General features: G+C 50.3%; 1 protein-coding gene across 1 annotated transcript in view; it reads right to left on the bottom strand.

Moving 5' to 3' along the window:
- LOC144173906 (low-density lipoprotein receptor-related protein 4-like) overlaps nucleotides 1-24056 on the bottom strand; it is a 342322-nt gene that overhangs the window by 55618 nt on the left and 262648 nt on the right. Inside the window, exons 5-7 of the mRNA XM_077702231.1 lie at nucleotides 2567-2686; nucleotides 1555-1677; nucleotides 623-859 (exon numbers count right to left, since the gene is read on the bottom strand). Coding sequence (XP_077558357.1) covers nucleotides 623-859; nucleotides 1555-1677; nucleotides 2567-2686 — 480 coding nt within the window. The remainder of the gene's footprint in view (nucleotides 1-622; nucleotides 860-1554; nucleotides 1678-2566; nucleotides 2687-24056) is intronic.

The raw sequence follows: 24056 nt of genomic DNA, 5'->3' as shown, positions 1-24056 counted from the left end.
TTGTCGACATTTGCCAAGTAAATGCCTGCCGTCGCTTTTCCGCTCACCTCTCATGTTGGCTTTCTTGCGTAGCGCTCCTCCCAAGGTAAACACGCTAAAGGTTTGCTCAAGTCAATTTAAGTATACCGCGTTCCACTGCTCCAGGCCGGGTGTCTCGATGCCAGCGCTGCCGTACGGCGGAGACCCGCGGGAATCGAGGCGCCCTATTTAAACGTTTACAGAACCGCGTTGCCCTAGTACACGTGCGTTCCAAGCAGAACGTGGAACCTATCTAGTGGAACCTTTCGTAACTGTTGCCGCTTGGTTTCTTAAAATGCTGCCAGAAGCTATAGTGGCGCGGGCGACAGCGTGATTTTTTTTCTGCAGTGGATGCAGTACTTCATTTCGCAAAAATCAAGCATCTGTGAATTTTATAGAGGAACACTGTAAATGCCCCCGGTGGCTGAAGGTCACTTGTGACGTGGTGAATGACCTTGAAAAACGTAGCGTAGTAACGCTTTCGCTTTAAAATGGGACCTGAGTAGAATGCTGCTGAGCAAAATGAGCGGCCGATTGCTGAGGACAATTATCTCCGGTAGGCGTAAAATAGAGTACACTTCCCGCAGCGGGTTGGGTGACCCACCGCATCCGTCCTCGTCGCTGTTGTCGGAGCAGTCGAAGTCGCCGTCGCAGCGCCACTCGAGCTGTATGCACTTGCCGGACAGGCACTGGAACTCGTGCGCGGCGCACTGCCTCGGGGGGCAGTCGCGCTCGTCCGAGTGGTCGTCGCAGTCGGCGTCCCCGTCGCATTTCCAGTCGACGTTGATGCAGAAGCCGTCCTCGCACCGGAACTCGCCCTCCTGGCACGCGCTCTTGCCCTCTGCTCGGGAAAGCAAAAACCCAGGCGAGAACACACGTTAGCCCCCGCTTTTGAAACACTTTTAAACGGCGTGAAGGAGGATTTCCGCATTGCACACAGACGGCGTTTGCATCGACGGAATTGAAATCGCCGTCATCGCCACACGCTTCTCTCCTAAAGTAACGCCATCTGGAGGCCTATTTCTCTAGTAGCAGTTATTGCTGCTGGCAAATGTGCACAGCCACAGTCAAAGATTATGAGGCCCTGACACCCACACGTTTCTACTGCGGTCGCCGACAGACAACACATATGGAACGCATGGCCCTTTAGCACCTCTTGCCGTGCCGTATATCGGGGTGATTTTAACTGCGCAGAAATCTTGTGGGTGGTTTTTCATTAAGCTTAATCCGTGCCGCATTTTTTCTCGTCAAAAAAACACCGCTACCAAGCAATTCCGAACAGCACGGTAATAGTGAGCCTTAAATAGTTGGTTCGCTTGTTCGCAGCCACGACCGCAGAGGAAGTACGGGGATATCATGCTCAGTGTTTATTGAGCTTACAACACTTTCGCACCGCTTGGCCCGTACATGTTGGGAACAAATGGCTCGAGGCAACGAAAACGCGTGACGCCGGTGAACCAATTTGACAAAGGCGCTCGACAGACAGCGTCCGTAGTGTGCGCTGCGGTGTGGGAAAATGCTAGGGTAAGAGCTCACCGCAGCCCTCTTCGTCGGACCAGTCCCCGCAGTCGTTGTCTCCGTTGCAGCGGTATGTGACGCCGACGCATCGGCCGCTGCGGCACTGGAAGTCCTCGGCGAGGCACAGGTTGGACGTGAATGCTGTGCGCACAAAACAAGGCAGCAGAGCTGAATGGGCCAGGATGTGATCGCAGAAAAAAAAAAAAAAAAAAAAAACGAACAAGTGAAAGCTCAAGGTATCACAATAGAGGTCGCCTTGAGCGACATCTGCGCGTGTTGTGAGTGATGCAGTTAATAATAACAAAAAGCCCACGCGGATTGAATTGTCGGTAGTGCCTGATCAGCTCAATCCGATGGAAATATTGCAACACCAGAACCCATCCTCCAACACGGCACGGAGAATACTAACACTTTTTGCTTATTGTAGACTTCTGTCGTTTTTTTTTTATCTCAGCCGTTACTCAGAGGCTTGCGTGCTTTTCAGTGTCGAATTTTAATTTAATCTCATCTAAGTCACCGAGTGAGCGAGGGCTGACTGGTGAGCGGGTGGGGTCGAGGACAGCGTAAAGAAGGCCAGTTCATAATCTGAATGAAGCGCTATCGAACCCAAAGCATGTGCTGCGTGATATTTCCCCCTCACACTTTGTTTATTTATAATGCGAGAGATGATTAGTCAGCGCTGTGTATTGTACGTATCGTTTTGTGACAACCTTTTGCTGCGTGTTCAGTAGAGAGAGAAGAAACATTTAATAGAGCAAACGGTGGTGGTTGAGCCGTCACTCGGTGGGGTGGGTTCGCCTCAGTCCAGATACCCTTGGGCCTTGGCTGCAGCCCTGGCACGGTACACTTCATTTTTCTGCCCAAAATTTTTACTGAGGTGAAACACCGGTGGCCCGGTCGCAACCCAGTCCAAGCTCACGCGGAACTACGTATAAACTAATTGGAAACCAGGGCGAAACCCGGGGAATGGAAGACAACCGCATTTGACGTTTAATATGTGGCACTGAAGTCGGACGCTCGTGGCATTCACCTGTGCATCCTCCTTCATCCGAGCCGTCTACGCAGTCGACGTCCTTGTCGCACCGCCAGGCAAGGGAGATGCAGCCACCGGTCATGCACCGGAACTCGGCTTCCCCACACAGGCGAACAGCTGCGGTGCAACAAAAGAAGTAAACACCCTGAAGAAAAAAAATTCCACAAGTTGAGAACTCACTGGGGGCATCTCTGAAAAAGTTATTTTGCCCGGAATTTCGAGTTTCACCTAAGCTGTTAACAGTGCCACGCTGGCCTATTAGGTTGCTCGAAAAAACGCTATCGCCAATCCATCGCTCTTCCCTGCTGTGCGCCTCATTGCCTAGAGGCATAGTTTTGGCGCGTTATGACATAGTTTAAATATACCGCTGTAACTTTGGTGTGTAAAATACTACATTTAAATGCCTTAACCAAGCATAACTCAAAAGTTGATGCAGGAGGAGAAGTCTATGGTGACGCCTAATGGCGCCAAACGTGAAAGCTGAGTGAAGCCATTCAGTCACCTGAGTAATCTCCCCTCTCCATTTGATCTCTCCTTCCACTGAAAGTTGTCCGAACCTGTCCAACTTGCACATTAGTTTGGATGAGGACGCTAACCTGGTCTAGCAAATGACTCAACAAACGTTTTACCGTGTGCTTTTGCCCTCTTGACTTAATATTTTTCACGTAGTGTAGTGTGATACGTGTTGAACTTCTGGGGCAATTTCAGCCCTGGAAATGCATAGCCGAAGTTGGCACCACAACGCCGTCTGGCTAATTAAAACATTGCTACTCACCAGTGCCGCGGCCTTGACGCTAGAGTTCTTGGCAAATAAGCGATAAGAAGCTGCTGTTCATAGTTTTGCGTTGTCCGAAACTTTTTAAGATCTAGCAGCCTGGGTTTCTAAACAAAGCCTACCTACCGAGGGCGGCCAGCTGGGCCATCTCGTAAGCGCTCATGCCGCGTGGAAAAAGCGCTAAGAGACGGAGATGCAACAATCAAGCAAGGAAGCCAATTTGCAGCTGATGCATTGATTAAGGTAGCTTGGGTTTGCGCACTTTAGTTCGAGCGTGTTGTTTAAGTATTCGTGCAAGGCGATGCCGGAGCTAACAAAACGTTCTTCTACATTCGAAAGAAGTATGCGTTGCTATGTGATTTACAAAAGTTTAGTTTGACTACAAGTGTTCACACGAGCTAACACAGAGTGTAACACGCATGAATCGGAGACCATGGCAGACAAGGGGCTCTAACAACCATTACAGGGGACGAAAAGACAAAGTGAAGTTTCATATTCCCGGGGAGAGAGGTACAACGAGTGTACCGTCCCGAGGGGCGCAGCGGTTGTGCTAGAACCACTAAAACCCAGATAGGCAAGCCTCCAAAATGCTTGCTCAACACCATAAAATACACGCATGGGCTACGAACGTGTTGTAATTTCTGCACTAAGTGGGTGCGTCAACATTGACTTCACTGGCGACGTGCGCGGATTTTACTTCTTCACTTTAACAAGGCGGTCAAAAATTCCAGTGATTTTTACTTGATCTTTTAGTTTCATTCTAACATTATCGTTTCTTTTTCATTTTTGTTTCTCCGCCGTTTTCTTTCTTCTTTCAATTTGCTTCCTTCTCCTTTTCTTTGTCACCCACTTTCTTTGTTTAGTTCTTTCTTACGGTTTCCTAGCTTTCATTTTTTATAGTTTTTTTTTGCTTACGTCGCCCTACCTAATCTGTTACGTCCTATTTTTCGTACTTATTTTTCTCTCCCTAGTCTTTACCGCATTTTCTGCTCTTGTTTTTCACGCTAGATTTATTGTGCGATGTATTTTTGATGAAGACGTTGACGCATGGCCTAAAGAGGTTTGAGCGAATTTGGACCATGGATGACGAAAAAAAAGGAGTTGTGAGCGCCTCTATTATCGTCCTTCTCGTACATTGTCGAATTTTGCGTACTTGCTGTTTTTTTGATCGCTTTTCCCGTTTTTTTTCATTGGTAAATTCGTATATTTCCTTTTTCTATTTTCGTCTGCATTTTATCACTTTTCTTTTTTCATCTTCCTTATCCTCTTGTTATTCCTTCTTTGTATCATGCGCATCCGGCTTTCGCGCGGCGCTTCATCGCCCGCCACCCGTTCCTGCGTATCCGCGGTGCTTATTTCGCTAACAAAACCTGGCAGCGCCGAGCGTCGCCTCCGCCGCTTCCGAAATTTCGCTTAGCATAACAGATAGGCACTCAACGTCATTAAGTGTACGGCAGGTTGTTTATTGCACGGACACAGGAATAGCATTAAGGTTGTCAAAAAATAAAGGGGAGCACAACGGCATGCTTGTTCGCTTGCATTCAGCGGCGGCGGTGGTGGCGGACACTTCGTCGCAGATTAACCGCTCCCACAGAGCCGCCGACAGCGGCAGAGAAAAGAGGACCAAAAGAAACAAAACAAAACGGTATCGCTCGAGCGGCACTTAGTTCTTCGCGCGGAAGAAGAAGAAGAAGGAGAAGACGACGACGACGAAACGGCGGCGGCGATGAAGACAATTAAAAAGGCGGGGCACTCTCCTCCCTGACACTTTCTTTACGCGCCGTAATTAAATGATGGGATTCTCGTCACGCGTTTGAGTTGAGAACTTTTCGAATCGCCGGTGAGAACAACCAGCCTGCGATGGGGGACTACGGCGCAAATTAGATGGCAAGGGGAAAAAAGGAATGTGGGACGCCGTCCTTTCTCTTTCCTCAGACCAATTCTGCCCGCTTAAACGCCCTTCTCTTTTTTCCGGAAGCACTACGTCGGCGTTCCGTCGGCAAGAGAAGGACGCCACTCCCCTTCCCGGCAGGCGCGGCGGGGCATTCAAAGCAGCTTCCGCTCGGCTCTTCCACCGGCGAGCGCCGACTTCCATTACTCGCTTCCCTGCGAAGTCGCACGACGCTTCCCTTCTCAATTCTTCCTCTGTCTCTCTCTCCCTCCCTGCTCCCCGTCTTCTTTTTCCTCTTCCATCCCGTGCTTCCTGCCACGCTTGGCTGGTCTGGCCGTTTGCTTTTCGGCACCTCACCGCACGTCGTGTGTTGTTCTCGCACTTTCGGCTTTACCGCAGAACAGCTCAAACAAGCAGGAAAGCAGACATCGTGGAGGTCGGCCGAGTAGCACCGGCCCGGCGCGTATATAATGGGAAGCGCGTGACCCCCTTCTCCAACACCGCTCCTTCCGCGCACCCTTTTCGGGAAAAAGCTACCTCCTTTTATTCGTTTTGTACGTCAACATTTTGGGGAGGCGGTCTTTTAATGACCAATTTTCTCCTCCATCTTTGTGTAGGCCGCCGGCGGACGCCACCGCTTACGCTCCAACGGCCTCTTTTGACGCCGCAAAACGGCCAGTGCGCTGAATAGGAGTAAACAGGACGAAAGAGAAAACGAGCGGAGGGAACTGGGCCAACACCGCGATGGAAACAGTGATGAGGAGTAGTAAAAGCGCGGCCATAGTCTTTTAGAGTCGTTGTTTTGCTCCACGTCCGCTCCGTTTTTTTTTACAGTACGACTCAAAGTAGCTCAAACTCGACGATCTATTCGGCCCGCATGCCAAGTAGGCTTATCCTGAAAGAGAGTGACAACTTAGAAAGAAAAGATTAAAAGCAACGAAAATTGAATGGAATAAAAAGAGAGAGAAAGGACATGTAGAGAGAGAGAGAGAGAGAATGAAAGAGAAATGGGAGAGGAAAAAAATGTTGTTGAGGTGCTATTATAGAACGTGCGCCTGAAAGAGAACTCTAATGGTGTTCCGACTACTCACAACTAGCTATGATGTAGCGGTGGAACGGGTGACGCATGCTGAGAGCGGCAAAACGACGCGCGCGGTAATCTTCAGTAATAGAGAGTCATAGCCGAGCGGAGGTCCGGTGCCGGTACGGTACCCGGTACACCTGCGCATGCGCACAACCAGCTTTTCCGCCTCTGTGCACGCGCAGTAGCGCCGGTCGCTTACCGGGTACCGTACCGGTACCGGATCTCCGCTGTGCCATAACTCTCTAATGTCTAGTGAACGCCAGGCGGTCTGTACGCTCCGCCGGCTTTATCGCGAATCGAAAACTCCAGGGCGAGTGACCTCAAGTGTGCCCGCACAAAGCACGTACTGGTTGGCGGAAGCGCCGTCTAAGGGTTGCGTAGGCCACCCTGACGCCACACCTTTGTCGACAATACCTTTTTCGGGTCATTCGAAACCCGTTATGCTCACTGACAGATGACCTTACTCGCTCTCTCCCACACACTCTCTCCCGTGGCCATTACAGTCCTGGTTTACCTCGCTGCCAGGTGTTGTCGAGGGATATGGTGTGTGTCTGCTTCCAGGCACATATTTGTCCGCATACGAACTCACGATACTTCGTGGTGCATCATAAATATTAATAATCATGATCATCACGCGCTTTTTGGCTAACCAGCGGACGAGCATTGTCTCTAGCTGGGAGCGAGATGGCTCATGGTCCCCATTAGATGGAGCGGTGTACAAGTGGAGAGTGGAATAGAGTGGCACGCTCGAGCCTCTCTTGAGAAGCGGGATCACTATTGGTCTATGAACAGCGGTGTATCATTCAGCGGGGTGCGAGGTCACCGCTTGGGAGTGGAAGATCTAAGGGATATTGCGTGTAGTAGTTCATTTATTAGCTGCATTTTATAAATGCCACGCATACAAAACTGGCGTGCCAGGCTGTGCCGATACGTGATTTCACTTCCTCTGAGCTTTAGTCATTCGTAGAATCTTGGAACAAGCAAAATGTCACTCGCATGCACCCGTTGATGTTTTGCCGCAACCTCTGCGCAAAACACGGAGGAAAAACTTCAATTGCGACCGCCGGACACCTTAGTTAAGATGGTAAGCTTTTCGCCATGCGTGGAAGGTCACATTATGTTCTGTCTGCGCGTGGACACATCCCCCTTGCTTCGACTGCCAAACGAACTTCACAAAATGAACCATCTGCTACGCAAATGTAATGAGGGTATGTGGAAAAATCTTAATTTGTCAAATCTAGCATAACAACGATACAGTGATCGCACCAATGATATCTCTGCATATATTCACACTGGTTAAGGGATGATGCTCCATATCACGTTCTTGGCAGTTTTTCCCTACACATATTTATTAATAATTTCTCCTCTTCCCTCTTTACCTTACCCGTCAGCATGGTACTGTTATGTTTTTCCGCAGCTATTGCAGCGATAAACGTAAATGCTCGTTCGCTCGGGTCCATTGAAAGCTCACTTGCTTGGAGTGACGGCCTCTCACTTCCCAGTCGGCAGATGAAACCTCAACCCTCCGACAAAATGGCGGAGTGGTGAGTTCTCAAAGCGCTCTTATCACGATTCCCGTCACGCCGCTCTAAGAAGTGTCAGCGGCGCTCGTCTTGATTCCCCGCGCTACCGTCACTTCCGACAGCGCTGGTACGGCCGCATGTACGCGGCAAAGTGAATACGAGCAATAGGAGGAATGAGGAAGCAAAGAAAGACACCCCTGATTACCGAGTGCTACATTCCGAATACACGCGCGCGCACCGGAAGGCTAAGCAGAGGAAGAAGCCCCGCTGTTCAACCCGGCGTCCCTGGCGGCGACACAGACATACATATTTATACCAGTCGCGCTCTTCGGCTAAAGCCAGTTATACGCACTACGTGCCCACCAGTCGAAAGGCGCCAAAGGCTACCGGCATCATCTACGGGGGGATCGCATCCATATACATGAGCCGTCCGTCCCGCGACGTAGTATCTCCCTGGTGCGGCTCTCGCCGCTCATAATTTGCATCAGAATGCGCTCGTGGGGTCCTTCGCTCCTCGTTTCTTAGAGCACAGTCTTTTTTCTACTCCCCTACGGGAGCGCGTATATCAATGACGTGTTCCCGCGCCATCCCTAAGGAAACCGAGCAAGCGAGCAGGCCCTCGGATGGGACGCGGGCGGATTGTAGGAGACGCGTGATACGCAGGCCGCTTTCTGTTTGTTGCCCCGGTAACGGAGCGGGCTCGCAATTCTGCTTCATCCCGGGCAACTCTCCGCACCGCGTGCCGTACTCGCTTGCTTCCCTATTTCTCGGTGCTTTAAACTCAGCCCGGTCTCTTCCCCGGCGGTAGCCAAGTCGCCGCGGCACCCCGTATTGTGCACCGCGCGCTAACATCGGAAACAGGTGCCCCCCGGAACGAGGAGCAGCTCGTTGTTCGGTGGCCCTGTTTACTCGCTTCTCCCTTGCGGCCTCCCCGATAGCTTCCTCTTCCTTAATGCTCCGCCGATGATGAGCTTCGCTACGCTGTAAACAGGCGCCTGTTGATGTTGTACTCTCGTCGCGGTCGCCGCCGCCGCAGCCGCTGCTGTTGCTGATTGATTTTGCGACTGCGAGGCTTTGTGTAAGCGTGGCGAGCTGCCGCCGCTATCAATAAATGCCTCTTCGTCGGTTGGCTGTGGAGTATGGTGAAAAACGCATCTTCGGAAGCGGTGCTCGGGAGTTCGCTTTTTCTTGCTATCCCGGCCACGCCTTGCCGCGACGTGGCGGTGACTGGCTCGATTAGCTCTGCCGCGCTGCGGTACTTCCTTGCACTGGCGAATCAAAGGAGAGAGACTTCGATCGCCTCCTTTGTGACGGCCTGTAGTTGCGGGGCGTTTTTGCGTTTACACTCGCTATCAGAAAACTTTAACTTCATTTCCTAAAGAAAGGTGAGAGAAGCACGAAAGCTAAAAGTGCGTCCAAGGGATCCTCAAACCTTCGAATGCACAAATCGCAAGTGAAGAACGAACTTCGCACACTAAGTAAATGCATCTGCGAATGTTCTAAATGTATACCGATACGTGGTTCATGAGATGACGGCATACTATTGTACTCCTTCATTATCGATGCGCGTATTGCTTTATCTAGAACTGTTCCCTTTTCACGGTTGTCAAGTAACCGTTCTTACACGATGGACGCCCGGTTTCACGCAAGCACCGTGTGTCCAGAAATATCATAAGAGCTTTTCGGTTTACCAACCGGTTTCTAGGGAAATGCATAAGTTTTTTGACAGGACGCAATCGGTCCCACTGAGAAAGCTTTCGCTTTAAAAAGGTCCGAACTGTAGATGGATGAGAAACGGGGGAACTGGGGAGAAGTGGTGCTGTAGGGCGAAACAATGAGCTCCGGTTGGTTATTACGAAGTCGCGCATCCGTCCACAGCATAGGTACTGTGATGGACGAAGCTGTCACAAAGTGAACCCTTGCTCTTATTTTTTTTTTACGGCGAAACTGCGTATGGCTAGGATGCGGGATTTTATTGCTGGAAGAGCCAACAACAAAAGCACACACACACACATCGCCAAAATAGATGCAATCAGTCGCTCGCGTCGGGGCAGAAGCTCTCCCCTGAAAAAGTGACAGGGAAAGAGCCAACGACAAAAGGAAGCGCATATCGCCAAAGCACGAATATCGTCGCTGGCGTCGGATCTAGTCTCTGTGATTCTATGACGTAGTGCGTGGAGTAACGTGCGCCTGATAAGGCAACCAAGGGGCAGTTTCGGTACCACTTCCCTTCAGCGTCGTGCCGGAGCCATTGCCGCTGTATCCCAGCGACCACAGGGCCATCACCACTTTTGTGACAAAGTAAAATAGGCGAAAAAAAATTCCCTCGCGCTTCCCCGAGGGGGAGAGTGTGTAAGTGCGAATGCACGGTTGTTGATTGCGCGATTACGGTGGATATCGTGATCTTGGAGTGGAGAGGAGGCGCCCAACACCCGCAGTCACTGAGCGGAGAGAGGAGGAGGAGAGTAGCGCCCGCCGTTACGGCGAGGGCTACACGAGCGCCCTCACGCGTCGGAATGCGGAGCGCCCGCTACGCGAGCGAGAGCTCTCCCGACCGAAGTGGAGAGGAGGCGCCCAACACCCGCAGTCACTGAGCGGAGAGAGGAGGAGGAGAGTAGCGCGCGCCCATCTCCCCCCGTTGCTAGGGAAGACGAGGAGGAAGACGAGGAGCGCGCGCACCCGCAGCTGTTGCTATGCGGACGACGGCGGCGGACGATTCAGGCTCGCTTAAGAAGTGCATTCGCACTTGAAAAGAAAATTTTACACGCAGGGAACATTTCGTATCTCTCTGTAAAAGCACAAATGATATACATGATAATCACATAATTACATAAAAATTAGTCGAATTACACGTCGCGTAATTACCTAATAAGGAGTAAAGCCCTGTTAACCACCATATCAGCTTCGCTGCTCAATCACCTTAACAGAGTGCAATAGACAACGAATTTTTTTTTATCTCACTACATGAGCCGTAACGACGCTGCACTGCGTACGCCTGTACCATGTTATTTAGACTGTGGCGACGTTGTTCATTTGATGAGAAACGAGCATCAAACATATACACCCCACAGCCCGTGCCAGTGCTTTGAAAACTGCGTTCTCGAGACACGTAACAAGGTCCCTCAAGTCTATCTGAGCGTTAAAAACGCCGAGGAGACCCGACGTGGTCGCTCAGTAAATAGAAATTGCCGTGCTACTAAGAAAAGGAGGTCTTAGGATCAATTTGAGGCAGCTGAGGCGTAGTGCTTACGTAGGTGAAACAGGAAATCCCGCATGAGTGCGTGGTTCCGGTGTAAGTTAAAGGAACCGCGAAGACAAAGTTCAGGCTTGGTTTATTAAAAAGACTGCTTTATTGCCATAACAAAAATACAAGTTTTATCACAAATTTTAGACAATTAATATGGATAATAAGGGAAAATAGATGAAGCAGTGCCAAGTCACCAGCCGCTTTCTCACCGGAACGTTATGACGTAATAGGGACCTGCTTGCGAGATTGGCGGTCGCCGACGAGGGTCACAGTCAAGAAACGTAAATGTGGGGTTGTAGCGTTGCCTGCAGTTCTCTTAAATCGCACTGCTTTGAACGCTATCATGAAGCTGACACGCTGATAACTCTCTATTTGCTTTAGCTCTATTGCGTCAGTGATGACGTTGTGTATTGCAAAATTTGAAAATTTTGTACGTTTATTGGGTGGTTTGGGATATGATCGAACAAAGGCTGGTCAACCTCTTCAATTGGCTTGAAATTTTTTAAATTTGCGTGATTCCGAGTCAAAATGCGCTTTCGGTTCGTTGAAAACTAAGTATTGGGTATTAAAAATGACGTTGGAAGATGGGGATGATTTGGAGCGCAGTGCATACAAAGTGCAGCACACGGGGGGCTCGGATATCGGGAATGGATAGCATATCACGTTACAGAAGGCTGGTGACAATGTCGCTGCTGCTATCGGTCTTAAGGCCTCGCATGTCCTTCGGTGGTTAGGGCTCGTAAGCTGAAAGCTTTCTTCTCGAATAGAACAGATGCGGCAGGTGCTTGTTGCGACAGCCTAAAACTTGTATGTAACAACGCCGGCAAAAGGAAACAACAGCAACAACGAATAGATTTCTCCCAGCAGGGGATCTGATACTGAACTCGCCCGCCGGAATTCCTAGCGCACGTACCTTGATATCACGTGATCAGGCTAAACATTTCCCATTTATTTCCATTTATTTCACGCTTGGCTGAAATATTATGGACTAAGTGAAGCTTTCTACTGCAGTCGCAGCATGCCACGAGAATATCAAGCTTTTGGAATAACCCTCGGCGCATGCTGAGTGTTTAGGGAGCGCTTTTCTGTACTGACAACGCGAAATGATCGATTGCTGGGCGTACCCGTTTTCGAGTAACGCAAAGCGCTGCCAGGGCTCATAAAAAAGCGGTCAAAGAAAATATATATATTTTTGGAGCAAATAATGCCACATCAGACGACTTTTGTTGTTTACGAGTGCTGAGGCGACATCAGGCGACTTTTGTTGTTTACAACTGCTGAGTATTCATGTCAAGGGTATTGTCATTTAAAATTTCTCCGTAGTTTTGTAAACATGCAGTACGTGAAAATCAATACCAATATTCTCCGCTCTGCCGTAATCGCTTTTACTTTCCTGATCCGGCCAAGTGCACAGGCAGCAATAGCAGTAATAAAAAAAAAAGAAAAGCGAGGGACACAACGTCCGTAACACGTAAACAGATATATCTCCAAATCACACGGCCATTGCGTCGAGCGTCCATACATCTCTGCTCGTTTCTGAAACACGACATTTTACTCAAACAGAAATCCCCGCTGCCCGAGTGGCCTTGGGAAAAAAGACGACAAAACGGCGGGGATTGCAACATAGAAAGAACGTTCGCCGTCCCGAACATTTTTTTTTTCGCTGACCTCATTCGCAGCTTCGCCCAGTTTTTGCTCTTTTTATATATACACGCATTTTTTTGGTGGGTGCTCATTTACCTATTTACCGTTCCCAAAAGCAGAACGAGGTTTACTCCGCGCCGGGAGCGAACGCTGTTCGTCTCTCCCGTTCTCTGTCCTCCCTGTTTTTCTTCGTTTTTAGCCTTCCGCGGACAGATCCATTCCAACAGCGTCGTCAGTCACCTCGTTTCTTTCCTTGCCCCCTCCCGCCCCTGCTTTTGCGTGCGGCGTTCCGGCGTGCTTTCGTGTAACGGTCCTCCTTCCGCAAGTGACACATTGCCCAACTCAGGGGGGCAAAAGAGCGAATAATCGCATGTTCTGCGCGCGTGTTCTGTGCGGGCGGCGCTCGTACAAGCACGCGCGCGCGTTTCTTCGCTTGATCCATGACTGTTTTGCGTCTCTGCTCGCTCCTCTTACACTTACGCTCCGTTGTGCTCAAAGCGTGCCGGAAGCGCTCGGTTCCACGTTCACCGCATCTTTCGCAGCGGGGGCGGGCACCGAGCTCGCTCCGAGGGAATCACATTTGCGTGTGCACGCGCGTAGGAGCGCCACGTGCGTAAATGGGCAATGCATTCGGCGGCGGAGCCGGAAAGCCGCGCGTTTGGCTTGGCCTGGCTTGGCTTGTACGGTTTTCGCTGCCGCCGCCGCGCTCACTTTCAACTCTGGCCGCGAAAATGCCCGGGCACGAAATGCAAGGCGAAATGTGCCCTACGTGTGCCTTTACGTGTAAACGTCCGCTTCCGTCGGCGCGTCTCTTTCGTTCAAATGTTTGTCTTTCGTTTCAGTGCTGGAGCTTCATGGGTTCTGTTCTCGTTCGTTTTACGGTTGCCCTCTCGCTAGACGTCACTTCGAAACGCGTTCTTACAACCAGGTGTTCTTGCCAGGCGGGCCTCAATATTTTCGTTTCTTTATTTCTGAAAAATACACGTTTGATTTCTAATTCAGAGGGAGCAGTCGCCACGTCGTTTGAGAAGTGCGCCCGGAGGGCCCGTATACGCTAATAAACGAGAACGGCCGTTGGCGAGCGGGGTTTTTAAAACATGACTCGTATGGCGCCAACCATCGACAGCTCCCCCTGCTTCCTTTAGAACCAAGTACCGTACGGTACATTAAACTGTTCTTTCTGTATTCACTTTAAAATTTTGCAGGAAAAGCAAATAGCCGGAATAATAACATCACGCGCTGTAGGGCTTCAGGTCACAGTATATGATTCCGCAAAGCATTTTTGCTTTTCTTTAGTTTTTGTTACATTCACTTATTCCTCATTTAATTTTGTTTTTATGAGCCTAGGCGATTCTCCACGGCGTGAATCCGAAAAAAACAACACAAAAAAAGAAAACGTCAGCTGCACAAATCGGCTGCAGTATTAAGGAGATACGCAGCCCATGGTTCACAGTAGTGGTAGAGAGACTAGTTTGGTTCAATTCGTTGTTAGTTCAATGTGCAGCTAATGGAAGAAAAGTACTTCGATCCTCAGGCCCCGTGGAAACTCGGAAAGTAATGCCGACATTAGAGAGTTTTAGTTTGGCGTTTTTACGCTACGCTCCGCTCCGGGTATCCCCGCTAAGCTGAAGCGGAGCGGCGAGAGGTTTTCTAGTTTTAGTTACGCGTAATGCGCAGCGGACCGGTCCTTTCGGACTAGCAGCGCCGTCTGACCAAGTTTGGCGTAATGAAACAGAACCGAAAACCATTCCCCCACTTCAACAATGTAAAACCAGTACGTATAGCTTATTTGTTTATTACGTATTGACACGTGCAATCGTATTGCGTTACTGGTCAATTACAATGAATGATAATAAATTTTCGACTTGACGGTAGCCACACAATAGACAACAAAGTTGCGTTCCAGATCCAATCGAATCCTTTTCGACGGCAACGATCCAACGCGGCGTTTTGTCGCAGTGAACTTGAATAGTTCTGTGTAGTTTTTAAATCGGTTCGCAGTCGCCACTTCTCGCAGCAAGCACAAGCCCTCGTCGATGCAGAACCGCTTTCGCGGTTTGCGCGTCAAACAAGAGCCTGAAGCCGCGGCGCTCGTCGCAGGCGTGGCAGCCATCTTAGAATAGGCAAAGTCGTCGCACGCGCGCGAGAGGGCGCCCGCATCGCCCCGCCGCGCTAGCGGAGCGGGCCGCGACGGTCCGCTGAGGCTGCGTTTTAGCGGACCGTGCTTCTCGCTCCGCTAGCCCGCTTAGCCACTAAGCGGAGAGCGCATGCGCAGTCGCACTCCCGCTCCGCTTAGCTGCTGAGCGGAGCGTAAAAACGCCAAACTAAAACTCTCTATTATGCACTCGTTCTGATGGGCTCCCGAATGGGATCGCGCCTGGAAATGCCCATTACAAGCGTAAATAGTTTTACGATGTTTGGCCCACGCGTTTCCGGACAAATGTCCTTTGGACTTATGAAAAACGCTTTTTGTTCGGTCGATTTTGCGACATTGCTTTCCTATTTTCGACGTAACCCGCCGCGGTGGCTCAGTGGCTAAGGCGTTGCGCTGCTGAGCACGAGGTCGCGGGTTCGATTCCCGGCCGCGGCGGCCGCTTTTCTGATGGAGGCGAAAAGCAAAAACGCCCGTGTGTACGAGATTTCGGCGCACGATAAAGATCCCCAGGTGGTCAAAATTAATCCGGAGCCCTCCACTACGGCGCGCCTCATCGCCTGCGTTGCGTCGGCGCGTTAAGCCCCACAATCAATCAATCAATATTTTCGACGTAGGTCGAGGTTCCTACCAAAAGCCGTGCAATAAGGTTGGGTTGCGATACTTAGTACATACAACTGGTGTTCTCTAGTACAGCGATTTCTTTTAAACAGCGAAGCTGTTTAGCATGCTGTAATTTTTCGTGTCCGCAGTTAAAAACACCAAGAAATTGCCGAGCGCGCGCACTTGAGCGCGGGCCTTGCGGCGACCGCCCCGGAGTAACAAAACCAAGAAAATGCCCAGCGCTCGTGTGTGCGTGCCTCGCAGTCGCCGCCCAGCGTCCCTGGCGCACGTTTGTCAAGCCAAGCATACCCACTTAAAAAAATTGGCCAAGATTGCCCCCCCCCCAAAAAAAAAAAAAATTCCCCGCATTTCCCCGAGGGGAAGAATGTGAAAGTGCGAATGCACGAGTTGAATTTGCGCGGTTCGGTAATGTTCGCGAAAGAGAGGTCACACACACACACACAACTACAAAGAAAGAAAGATGCATTTATTCACAGACACCTATTTGTGTTGTCGTTGTACTTGATTGCTAGAGCGGATCTCAGCTTTGAAATTTCGTGTCAGTACTCCTTTAAGCAGGTGCATTAGCCCTTCTCACGCCCGATTCTTGGCCAATCCCCCACGTGGGTATGTGCCATGTCAGCGGCCAGGCAGCGCGCGCCCATCTCCCCCCGTTGCCAAGGAAGACGAGGAGATTCCTGGCCAATCCCCCACGTGGGTATGTGCCATGTCAGCGGCCAGGCTGCGCGCGCCCATCTCCACGTGCGCGGACATCGCCGGTGGACGCAGGTTCAGGGTCGCTTAAGAAGTGCATTGCACTTAAAAAAAAAAAAAAGGCCGCACATCTGCTCCTTTCGTTGCAAATGTCGGCGAAAGACCGTAGTCGACTGGCGCCCCTGGCGAGTAAATACCTCCCTTCTCTTTCCCGCTCACCTCTTATGCGGTTCCTCTTTTTCCGTCGCGTTCCTCCCATGTTCTATTGCTCCAAGTCGGGTGCCTCGATGCTAGCGCTGCCGTACGGCGGAGACGCGCGTGAATCGAGACACCCTACTACAACGTTTATAGAACCACGTTGCCCTACACCACGAGTGTTCCAAGTGGAACGTGAACCTATCTAGTGGAACCTTTCGTTGCTGTTGCCGTTTGATTTTTCAAATGCCGCCAGGCAGCGCAGGCAACAGCAGGCGGCGGTTTTTGCAGTTGATGTAGTATTTCATTTGCTATCGCAAAAACCAAGCAGCCGTGAATTTTTAATAAAGCAACACTTTACCGAATAATTTCCTCTGACAATGACCGGAAAGCTTTGCAAACTGATCTAGACGCTATTAATGCATGGTGCTGATCCTGGCTAATGACCCTAAATTACTCTAAAACAAAGTCTGTCTTTTACTAAACACGTACCCCGGATTCCTACCTTCTACGTGTTAAATAATACTACTGTTGACCTCGTCTTCACTTAAAAATATCTTGGACTTCATTTGCAGCCTGACCTGTCATGGCACTACCACATAAAACTTACCCTGGCGGCTGCTAACCGCTCTTTCGGATTTCTCAAGCGTAACCTTAAACAGGCTCCTCCTAACATACGCACTCCTAACATACGCAAACTTGCGTTTACTACACTAATACGTCCGAAATTATAATATGAATCAGCCATTCGGAATCGCGAACATGCTTCTATCATAAATGACATTGAATCGCTGCAAAATCGTGCCGCTTGCTTCATATTTTACAGCATTAAAACGCCGAGCAGAACTACCCGAACTATTCCATCGCCGCAAAATTTCACGCCTATCACTTTTCCATAAAATTTATAGTTGCTTGGACCTAAAATTTGTGTCGCGTGCTTATCCGGCCGTACACAATGGTTTCCAGACATAGAAACCAATGGAAGCGACCATATTCCGACCTATTTAAAGATTCATAGACTACAAGGTCGCTTCGACCTTAATGTTATTCGGGTGACCAATTGGTCACAATTTCAATTCAAGGTGGAAGATTTTTGCGGGGGCAACGAACCTGGAGATCTGGAGTCTGCCATCGGAAGCACGCTAGTTGCTTGCAAACATTCCGTCCGGCTGTCTCCTAAAATCACAGAGTTCGACATACGACTGGAACGCCTTAGAGCTGTCCGCCGGCGCGCCGGACGAAGATACAGACGTACGAAGTCTCTCCAAGATTTAAGAGATGCAAGAGGGACGCAGGAGAAGGTCCAACGCCGCGTTATCGAAGTGCAAGCACAGCGTTGGAAGTCCCTTTGTGGATCACTCGACCCTCGGAAGTCTTTGTCTGGAATATGGAGAACTGTGCGAGGGCTGATGACTCCCGTGCAACAGCGCTCCCCATTCAAGGCTCTGGCTGTTCACCAGAAACGCGGGGAGCTCGAAATAGCAGAGGACTTCTGCGTTCGAATCGTCAGTGGACCAGGCCCTGCTGGTTTATCACTTGCCACTAACATTCCCGCTTCACGGGATTCTCAGATGAACGTCCCGTTTTTGATGGAAAAGCTCGAGGCTGCATTGGCTCTCTGCACCCGATCGTCATCGCCTGGGCCGGATGGAGTCACCTATGCTGCTATCTGTCACCTTGGCAACGGCGCCCGGCACGCCCTTTTGAAATATTTAAACGAACTATGGCGTGATGGCATAGTCCCTGAAAAATGGAGGTCTTGCCGCCTTGTTCCGCTCCTGAAACCTGGAAAATCTCTGCTGGACCCGGCGACATACCGACCCATAGCACTTGCCAGTTGCGTTGGAAAGCTGATGGAGCGAGTTATCCTCGCACGCCTGGAGTGGTTCCTGGAACACTACAACGTCTACCCTGAAGTCATGGCTGGTTTCCGCCGTGGCCGTTCTTCTATCGATTGCGTTATCGACCCGGTAACCTTTTTGCACCAGCAAAGACGCATCAAGCGCATATGCGCTGCACTAATTCTGGACGTGAAAGGAACGTATGACAACGTGGAGCATGATGCCATTCTTAAAGCACTGCAGGCAGTGGGGCTTGGTGGCCGAGTCTACCAGTGGGGGCGAACTTACCTCTCGGGGAGGCCATTCTTTGAAATGACTCAAGATGGCTCAACGTCAATACGCTATACCCAACGAGGTGTCCCACAGGGAGGCGTCTTGAGCACCACGCTGTTCAGCCTCACACTCATCGGCATCGCAAGCTCCCTCCCAAGAACGGTTCATCTGTCGATTTACGCGGATGATATTTGCATCTGGGCAGATGGAGTGACTCGACGGAACGTGCGCGCGCGCCTGCAAAGGGCTGCATATTTGACCAACACCTATCTCCACAAGCAAGGGTTGGAAGTGTCTTCCAGCAAATGCGCAGTGCTTGCGTTCTCACGGAAGCCTATGTATGCATACCCTTTGACAGTTAATGGCGAAAGGGTCTCTAATGTGAAGTATCACAAGTTTCTCGGCGTGGTCGTCGACAGAGACCTTTCTTGGAGCCCCCACGTTCGTTGTTTGAAGAAGAGGCTGTCTGCAGTGGCCCATATTCTCCAGTTCATCGGCGGCAAGACGTGGGGAGCGCCTATGAAGTCAATGTTGCAGCTCTACGACTCGATATTCTTTGGCCCCTTACGGTGCAGCCTGCTTGTACCTTGAGTTACGTGCCCTACAGATATTCAGCAACTGCAAAGTATACAAGCGCAGGCCCTCGGAACTTGCCTTGGCCTACCACGGTGCACATCAACAGCTGCAACGATTGCTGTGGCTCGTGATCACCCCTTACCCACTTACGCGATAATTGAAACACTCAGGGCGCACATTAGGCACCTAACCAGGTTGCCCGATCATCACCTTGCTAGACTGCCATTTAAACGCCCCCATGCGTCTTTCGCAAAGGTTGCAGCTTCCAACATCACCAGCATGCCGTCCAACTATACGCCTGCGATGGGGCCGCCACTCACACTCTGATGTACGACGCAGCCTCGAGCATGCCTCACTATCCTAGGCTTAACAAAGAAGCAAGATTTTCCAACGCTGGCAGGAGAGATAGAGTGACCGCACCCATATTTACACCCATGGCTCTGTAACAACATCTGGTTCTGCCGGCGCCGTTGTTATACCACAAATGCCCATGTCCTCAGAATTCAATATAGCCTATCTTACCACTTCCACGGCTGCATAACTTACCGCCATCCGTTGTGACCTTCACACCATTGAGCAAACTTCATGATGAAGATGGGCGATCTTCTGCGACTCAAAGCCTGCGCTTCAATCGCTTCAGTCAGCCCTGTGCCGTGGGCCTCATGAACAGCTGCTGGGCGAGATAAGACTGTACTGCACGACCGTGCCACCCAAGCGGGCCATGACATTGCCTTTCAGTGGCTTCCCAGTCATTGCGGCATTGTCGGAAACGAAAGTGCGGACGCTGCCGCCCGCTTGGCACACCAAAAAACGGAGACCATATCCATTCCGTTATCCAGGATGGACGCCGCTAGGACTCCGCAAACTTGCTCGGGAGACCACGCCATCCAAATGGACCACCCAAGAGTTCACGAGCGCTCGTATTCATGCCCTGGACCCGCATCTTCAGCGCCCCCTTCCGTTAGGCCTCCCACGATCTGATGCAACTATTCTTTGTCGTCTCTGGCTTGGACTCGCATTCACAAATGCTTACTCCTATTTGATTGGAATGACAGCCAGTGAGGCGTGCGAAGTCTGTGACACACCAGAGACCATACGACATGTCCTATGCGAGTGTCCACGGTTTTCATCGGAACGAAGCCAACTCTCTTCGACTCTACGAAAGTTGGGCTTTCGGCGCCCGTTCTCTGAGGAGACAATCCTGGGCCATTGGCCTTCTCCGTCATCTACGGACACGGCGACAAAAGCGCTCCTGTGTTTTCTAAAAACGACGGAATTGCACAAAAGTCTGTAGCGCAAATGGCTACCCTCTATGAACTCACTGGACTTCTTTGTCTACAGTGTCCTACCGCTAGGCACACCACTCTGCGCTTTGTCTGTACCTTTCCCCTTCTTTTTCTCTTTTCTTCTTTTGCCTCATTGTTCCCCTTTCCCACGTGCAGGATAGCATACCAGGCCGTAGCCTGGTTAACATTCCTGCCTTTCCTTTACCTTCGCTCTCTTTTTTATCACCACGTATCACTTCACGGCGATTTCTTCGAGCTACCTGCCGTTGTTTTTCCACGCCGCGATCACCCCTACAAAGTTAAACGCGTAAACTGTAAGTCATCTGCTTTTGCCCGGTCATTTATTCCGCATACCACAATCGATTGCAATAATATGCCATCGCACATTGCCTCAGAAAAAGACGCCACGAAATTTCAAGAACTAATTCAAAATACTGACGCCATCTAACTTTTGCTCTTTTAATTGTTTTTTTTCCTTTTTCCCGGAACGTGCAGCGAAAATATGTACTTTTTTCTACCTTAATTCAGCTTGTTTGCGGTGTGATGAGTGAGTGTACATTTTTTATTTGTTTTCGGGTGTATGCTTTATTTGTTTTCTTTTTATTATTTAGTGCATTGATTATTTTTCTTGCCTTTTTATAGGTTGTTCACTGTGTGCTTGTCTGTATTCGAATGATCTGTTGCCTATTCCTTGCTCTATTTTTGCTGTCATTACCAGTTACTTTTTATAATATATACTTCAACCTTAGTCTGTACTTCATTTGAAATGTTATCGCTTTTTTTTTTCGTTTCGTTCATTGTTTGTACTTTTGCTCATGTAACCCCCCCTCCCCCTCCCTATGTAATACCCTCTCACGAGGGCCTTTAGAGATATTATAAATAAATAAATAAATAAATAAATAAATAAATAAATAAATAAATAAATAAATACGTATCACTCACGTATTGATTTTCTGCCTTATATTTGCGTAATGTCTTGTTCTTGTTCAACAATGTTGACAAGCATGAACATTAACACCGGACTTAGACGTTTAGATTTGACTGTGGGTATATAATTCTATTGCGCAGTTTATATTTACTTCGCCGGGTTGCTGAATCGAGTCACAGACAGACAGACAGACAGACAGACAGACAGACAGACAGACAGACAGACGGACGGACAGACAGACAGACAGACAGACAGACAGACAGACAGACAGACGGACGGACGGACGGACGGACAGACGGACGGACGGACAGACAGACAGACAGACAGACAGACAGACAGACAGACAGACAGACGGACAGACGGACGGACGGACGGACGGACGGACGGACGGACGGACGGACGGACGGACGGACAGACAGACAGACAGACAGACAGACAGACAGACAGACAGACAGACAGACGGACGGACGGACGGACGGACGGACGGACGGACGGGCGGACCAAAATTTCTGCGTTAAAGGAGTACTGACAAGAAATGCATTATAGTCGGGGGTTGTGCGTCCCTTGGCCGGCGTCCGCAGCGCGTCTGATGATGATTGTGGCATGATGCTCCTAGAGATTGGCCAACCAAACAATCCATCACGAGATAGCTTCGCGTTCAACCACCATCGTCATCCTCCCGTAGGGGAACCGCTGAAGAAGAAGAAGGAGAAGAAGACAAAGCTGCGAAGAGGAGGGCTGCGTGAGTTTTGGCTACCGTTATCCTCCTCGGCCGGCGCATCTTCCCGATCTGAATCCGGTCGAAGAGCGGCTCATCGCGCCTCGACTCCCCTTCATGAGCATCAGGCGGCTGACTCGAGGCAACGGGCAGTTTGGAATCAAGGGACAGGCGGTGAACGTGCCCATCGACGTATCGAAGGTTGTGCGGTGCCTTCCTCGCATGGTACCCGAGGACGTTGCGTTCGACGTTCGCATTTCTGCATCCTCACAATCCCCCTCGGGGAGGTGCGGGGGAATTTTTTTCGCTGCTATGCGTGCCTACCAGCTTACTAATCATAGAATGACAGATTAGACGGTCGAGCGCAGCGTAAACATTCATTTACGGCGTCGTTTATTCGTGCCAGTTTCGGTTTCGACAAAAAAACGCCGAGCGGCCGCCATGACAGCATGTATCACATGGCGTCACCATTCTTGCCGTATCGCTGCCTCTCTGGAAGCGCGCGCGAGCGAGCGCACGCGCGCGCCCAGCCCGGCCGAGGTCTTCGCCGTCCCCACAGGCCCGGGCAGCATGACGTCAGTCCCAAAACCATGACGTGTACACACGCCCGAGCAGCGCGCGCCAACCACAGCCAGCGCGTCGGCTTCGTCACGGGAGCCCCGACGTCGACAGTTTGGGGCACGTAGCAGATGATGTCACGTCGACCCGCTCTGGCCTTTCTCGTGCGGGCGAAGATTAAAATGGATTTTAAATATGTTTCGCTGAACGGTTGCTGTTGAAACTTGCTGGGAGATATCTCCTGATAAAAAGGAAGCGTTTTACATAGTTATCTGAGCTTTGAAATTTCGTGTCAGTACTCCTTTAAGGTATTCCAAGAAAGATTGTCGTCTTTAAAAACGTCAGCATTGGTCGTAATCGTGGCAACACTTGGTCGTAACGAGAAAGACGCGTCACAGCGTACGCCCCTCCAAGGTGATGTTCAATGATTATCATTTCCAACAAAATGAAAAAAGCTCACACTTATAGCAACAACGATGGATTAAGGTCGTTACGGCAGCGAAGAAGAAGCCTATCGGCTGCAATGATGGTACTTCTTGATGGTCGTGAAGTTTGTGTACACCTTCGCTACCTTCAAGTCTTACGCGTTAGTGTGAGCTTCCTTCATTTTTTCTCGCTCTTGGGTGTTTTTTCCTGTCCAAGGTTGAAGATACAACTTCATATTCGACATCGCGCTCCTGGAATGAAAGAGTAACGACTTAACTACATCCTTAAAACTCAACAAATACACTTACTTTTCTTCCTTTTCTTTCTGCCCACGTTTGCATTTGTGGGAACGCGACCTTAGCGCGTTCCCTTTCCTTCGGCTTAGCCGCACTGCTTGCTCCTCGCGAGAACTTGCTTGGCGAGACGTCGGCGAGGGGGATCTACCTCCTCGCCGAAGGAGTGTCTTGTGGCCTTTGAGAGCGTGCGGGATGTAAGCGGTGGCAGGTTGGAGCTCGGGAAGCGAGGCGGCAGGACGCGCCTGGTGACCTCCTTCCTTCGAGGATCGGGCAAAAAGGAGGGCGACAATGGCGGCCATCGGCGTCCCAACGAGGCAAACGCGAGCGCGCTGAGGCGCCCCGGAGATGACTGTTGTCGCGGTGAGTGGAACCTCTCGATTCCCTTAAATTGCCCGGGCGAGGAAGTAGATCCTCGCCGCCAACCAGCTAGCCTCCATGCTCTTTGAATGTTTATTATTCAGTAATAAATGTCAATGAGCGAAAACACTTGTCGCTGCCTTTTTTCCGTCGAACCACGGCCCGCCACGGCTGGTGCGGTACAGCGCGCAGCCGCGGAGTGGGAGATAGATGGCTGGCTGGGCGAAACGAGAAGATAAAGGCTGAGTTGTGTCTCTCGTCGCCTGTTTTGGTATTGCGTGGGAAATTAACCAACCTACTTTTACCCTTCCCACACATTTTAAGAGCAACACAATGTTCCTGCGTGGGACATAAAAAGAATGGCTTCATTCTAGGGGGTACTTAAGTTCCATACGCTTCA

This window comes from Haemaphysalis longicornis, unplaced genomic scaffold, assembly GCF_048455015.1.
Source record: "Haemaphysalis longicornis isolate Haplotype H1 unplaced genomic scaffold, Haemaphysalis longicornis Haplotype H1 scaffold_3, whole genome shotgun sequence".
NCBI classification, from domain to species: Eukaryota; Metazoa; Arthropoda; class Arachnida; order Ixodida; family Ixodidae; genus Haemaphysalis; species Haemaphysalis longicornis.
Note: the sequence above shows the minus strand (reverse complement) of the source record. Positions and strands in the feature narration are given on the sequence as shown.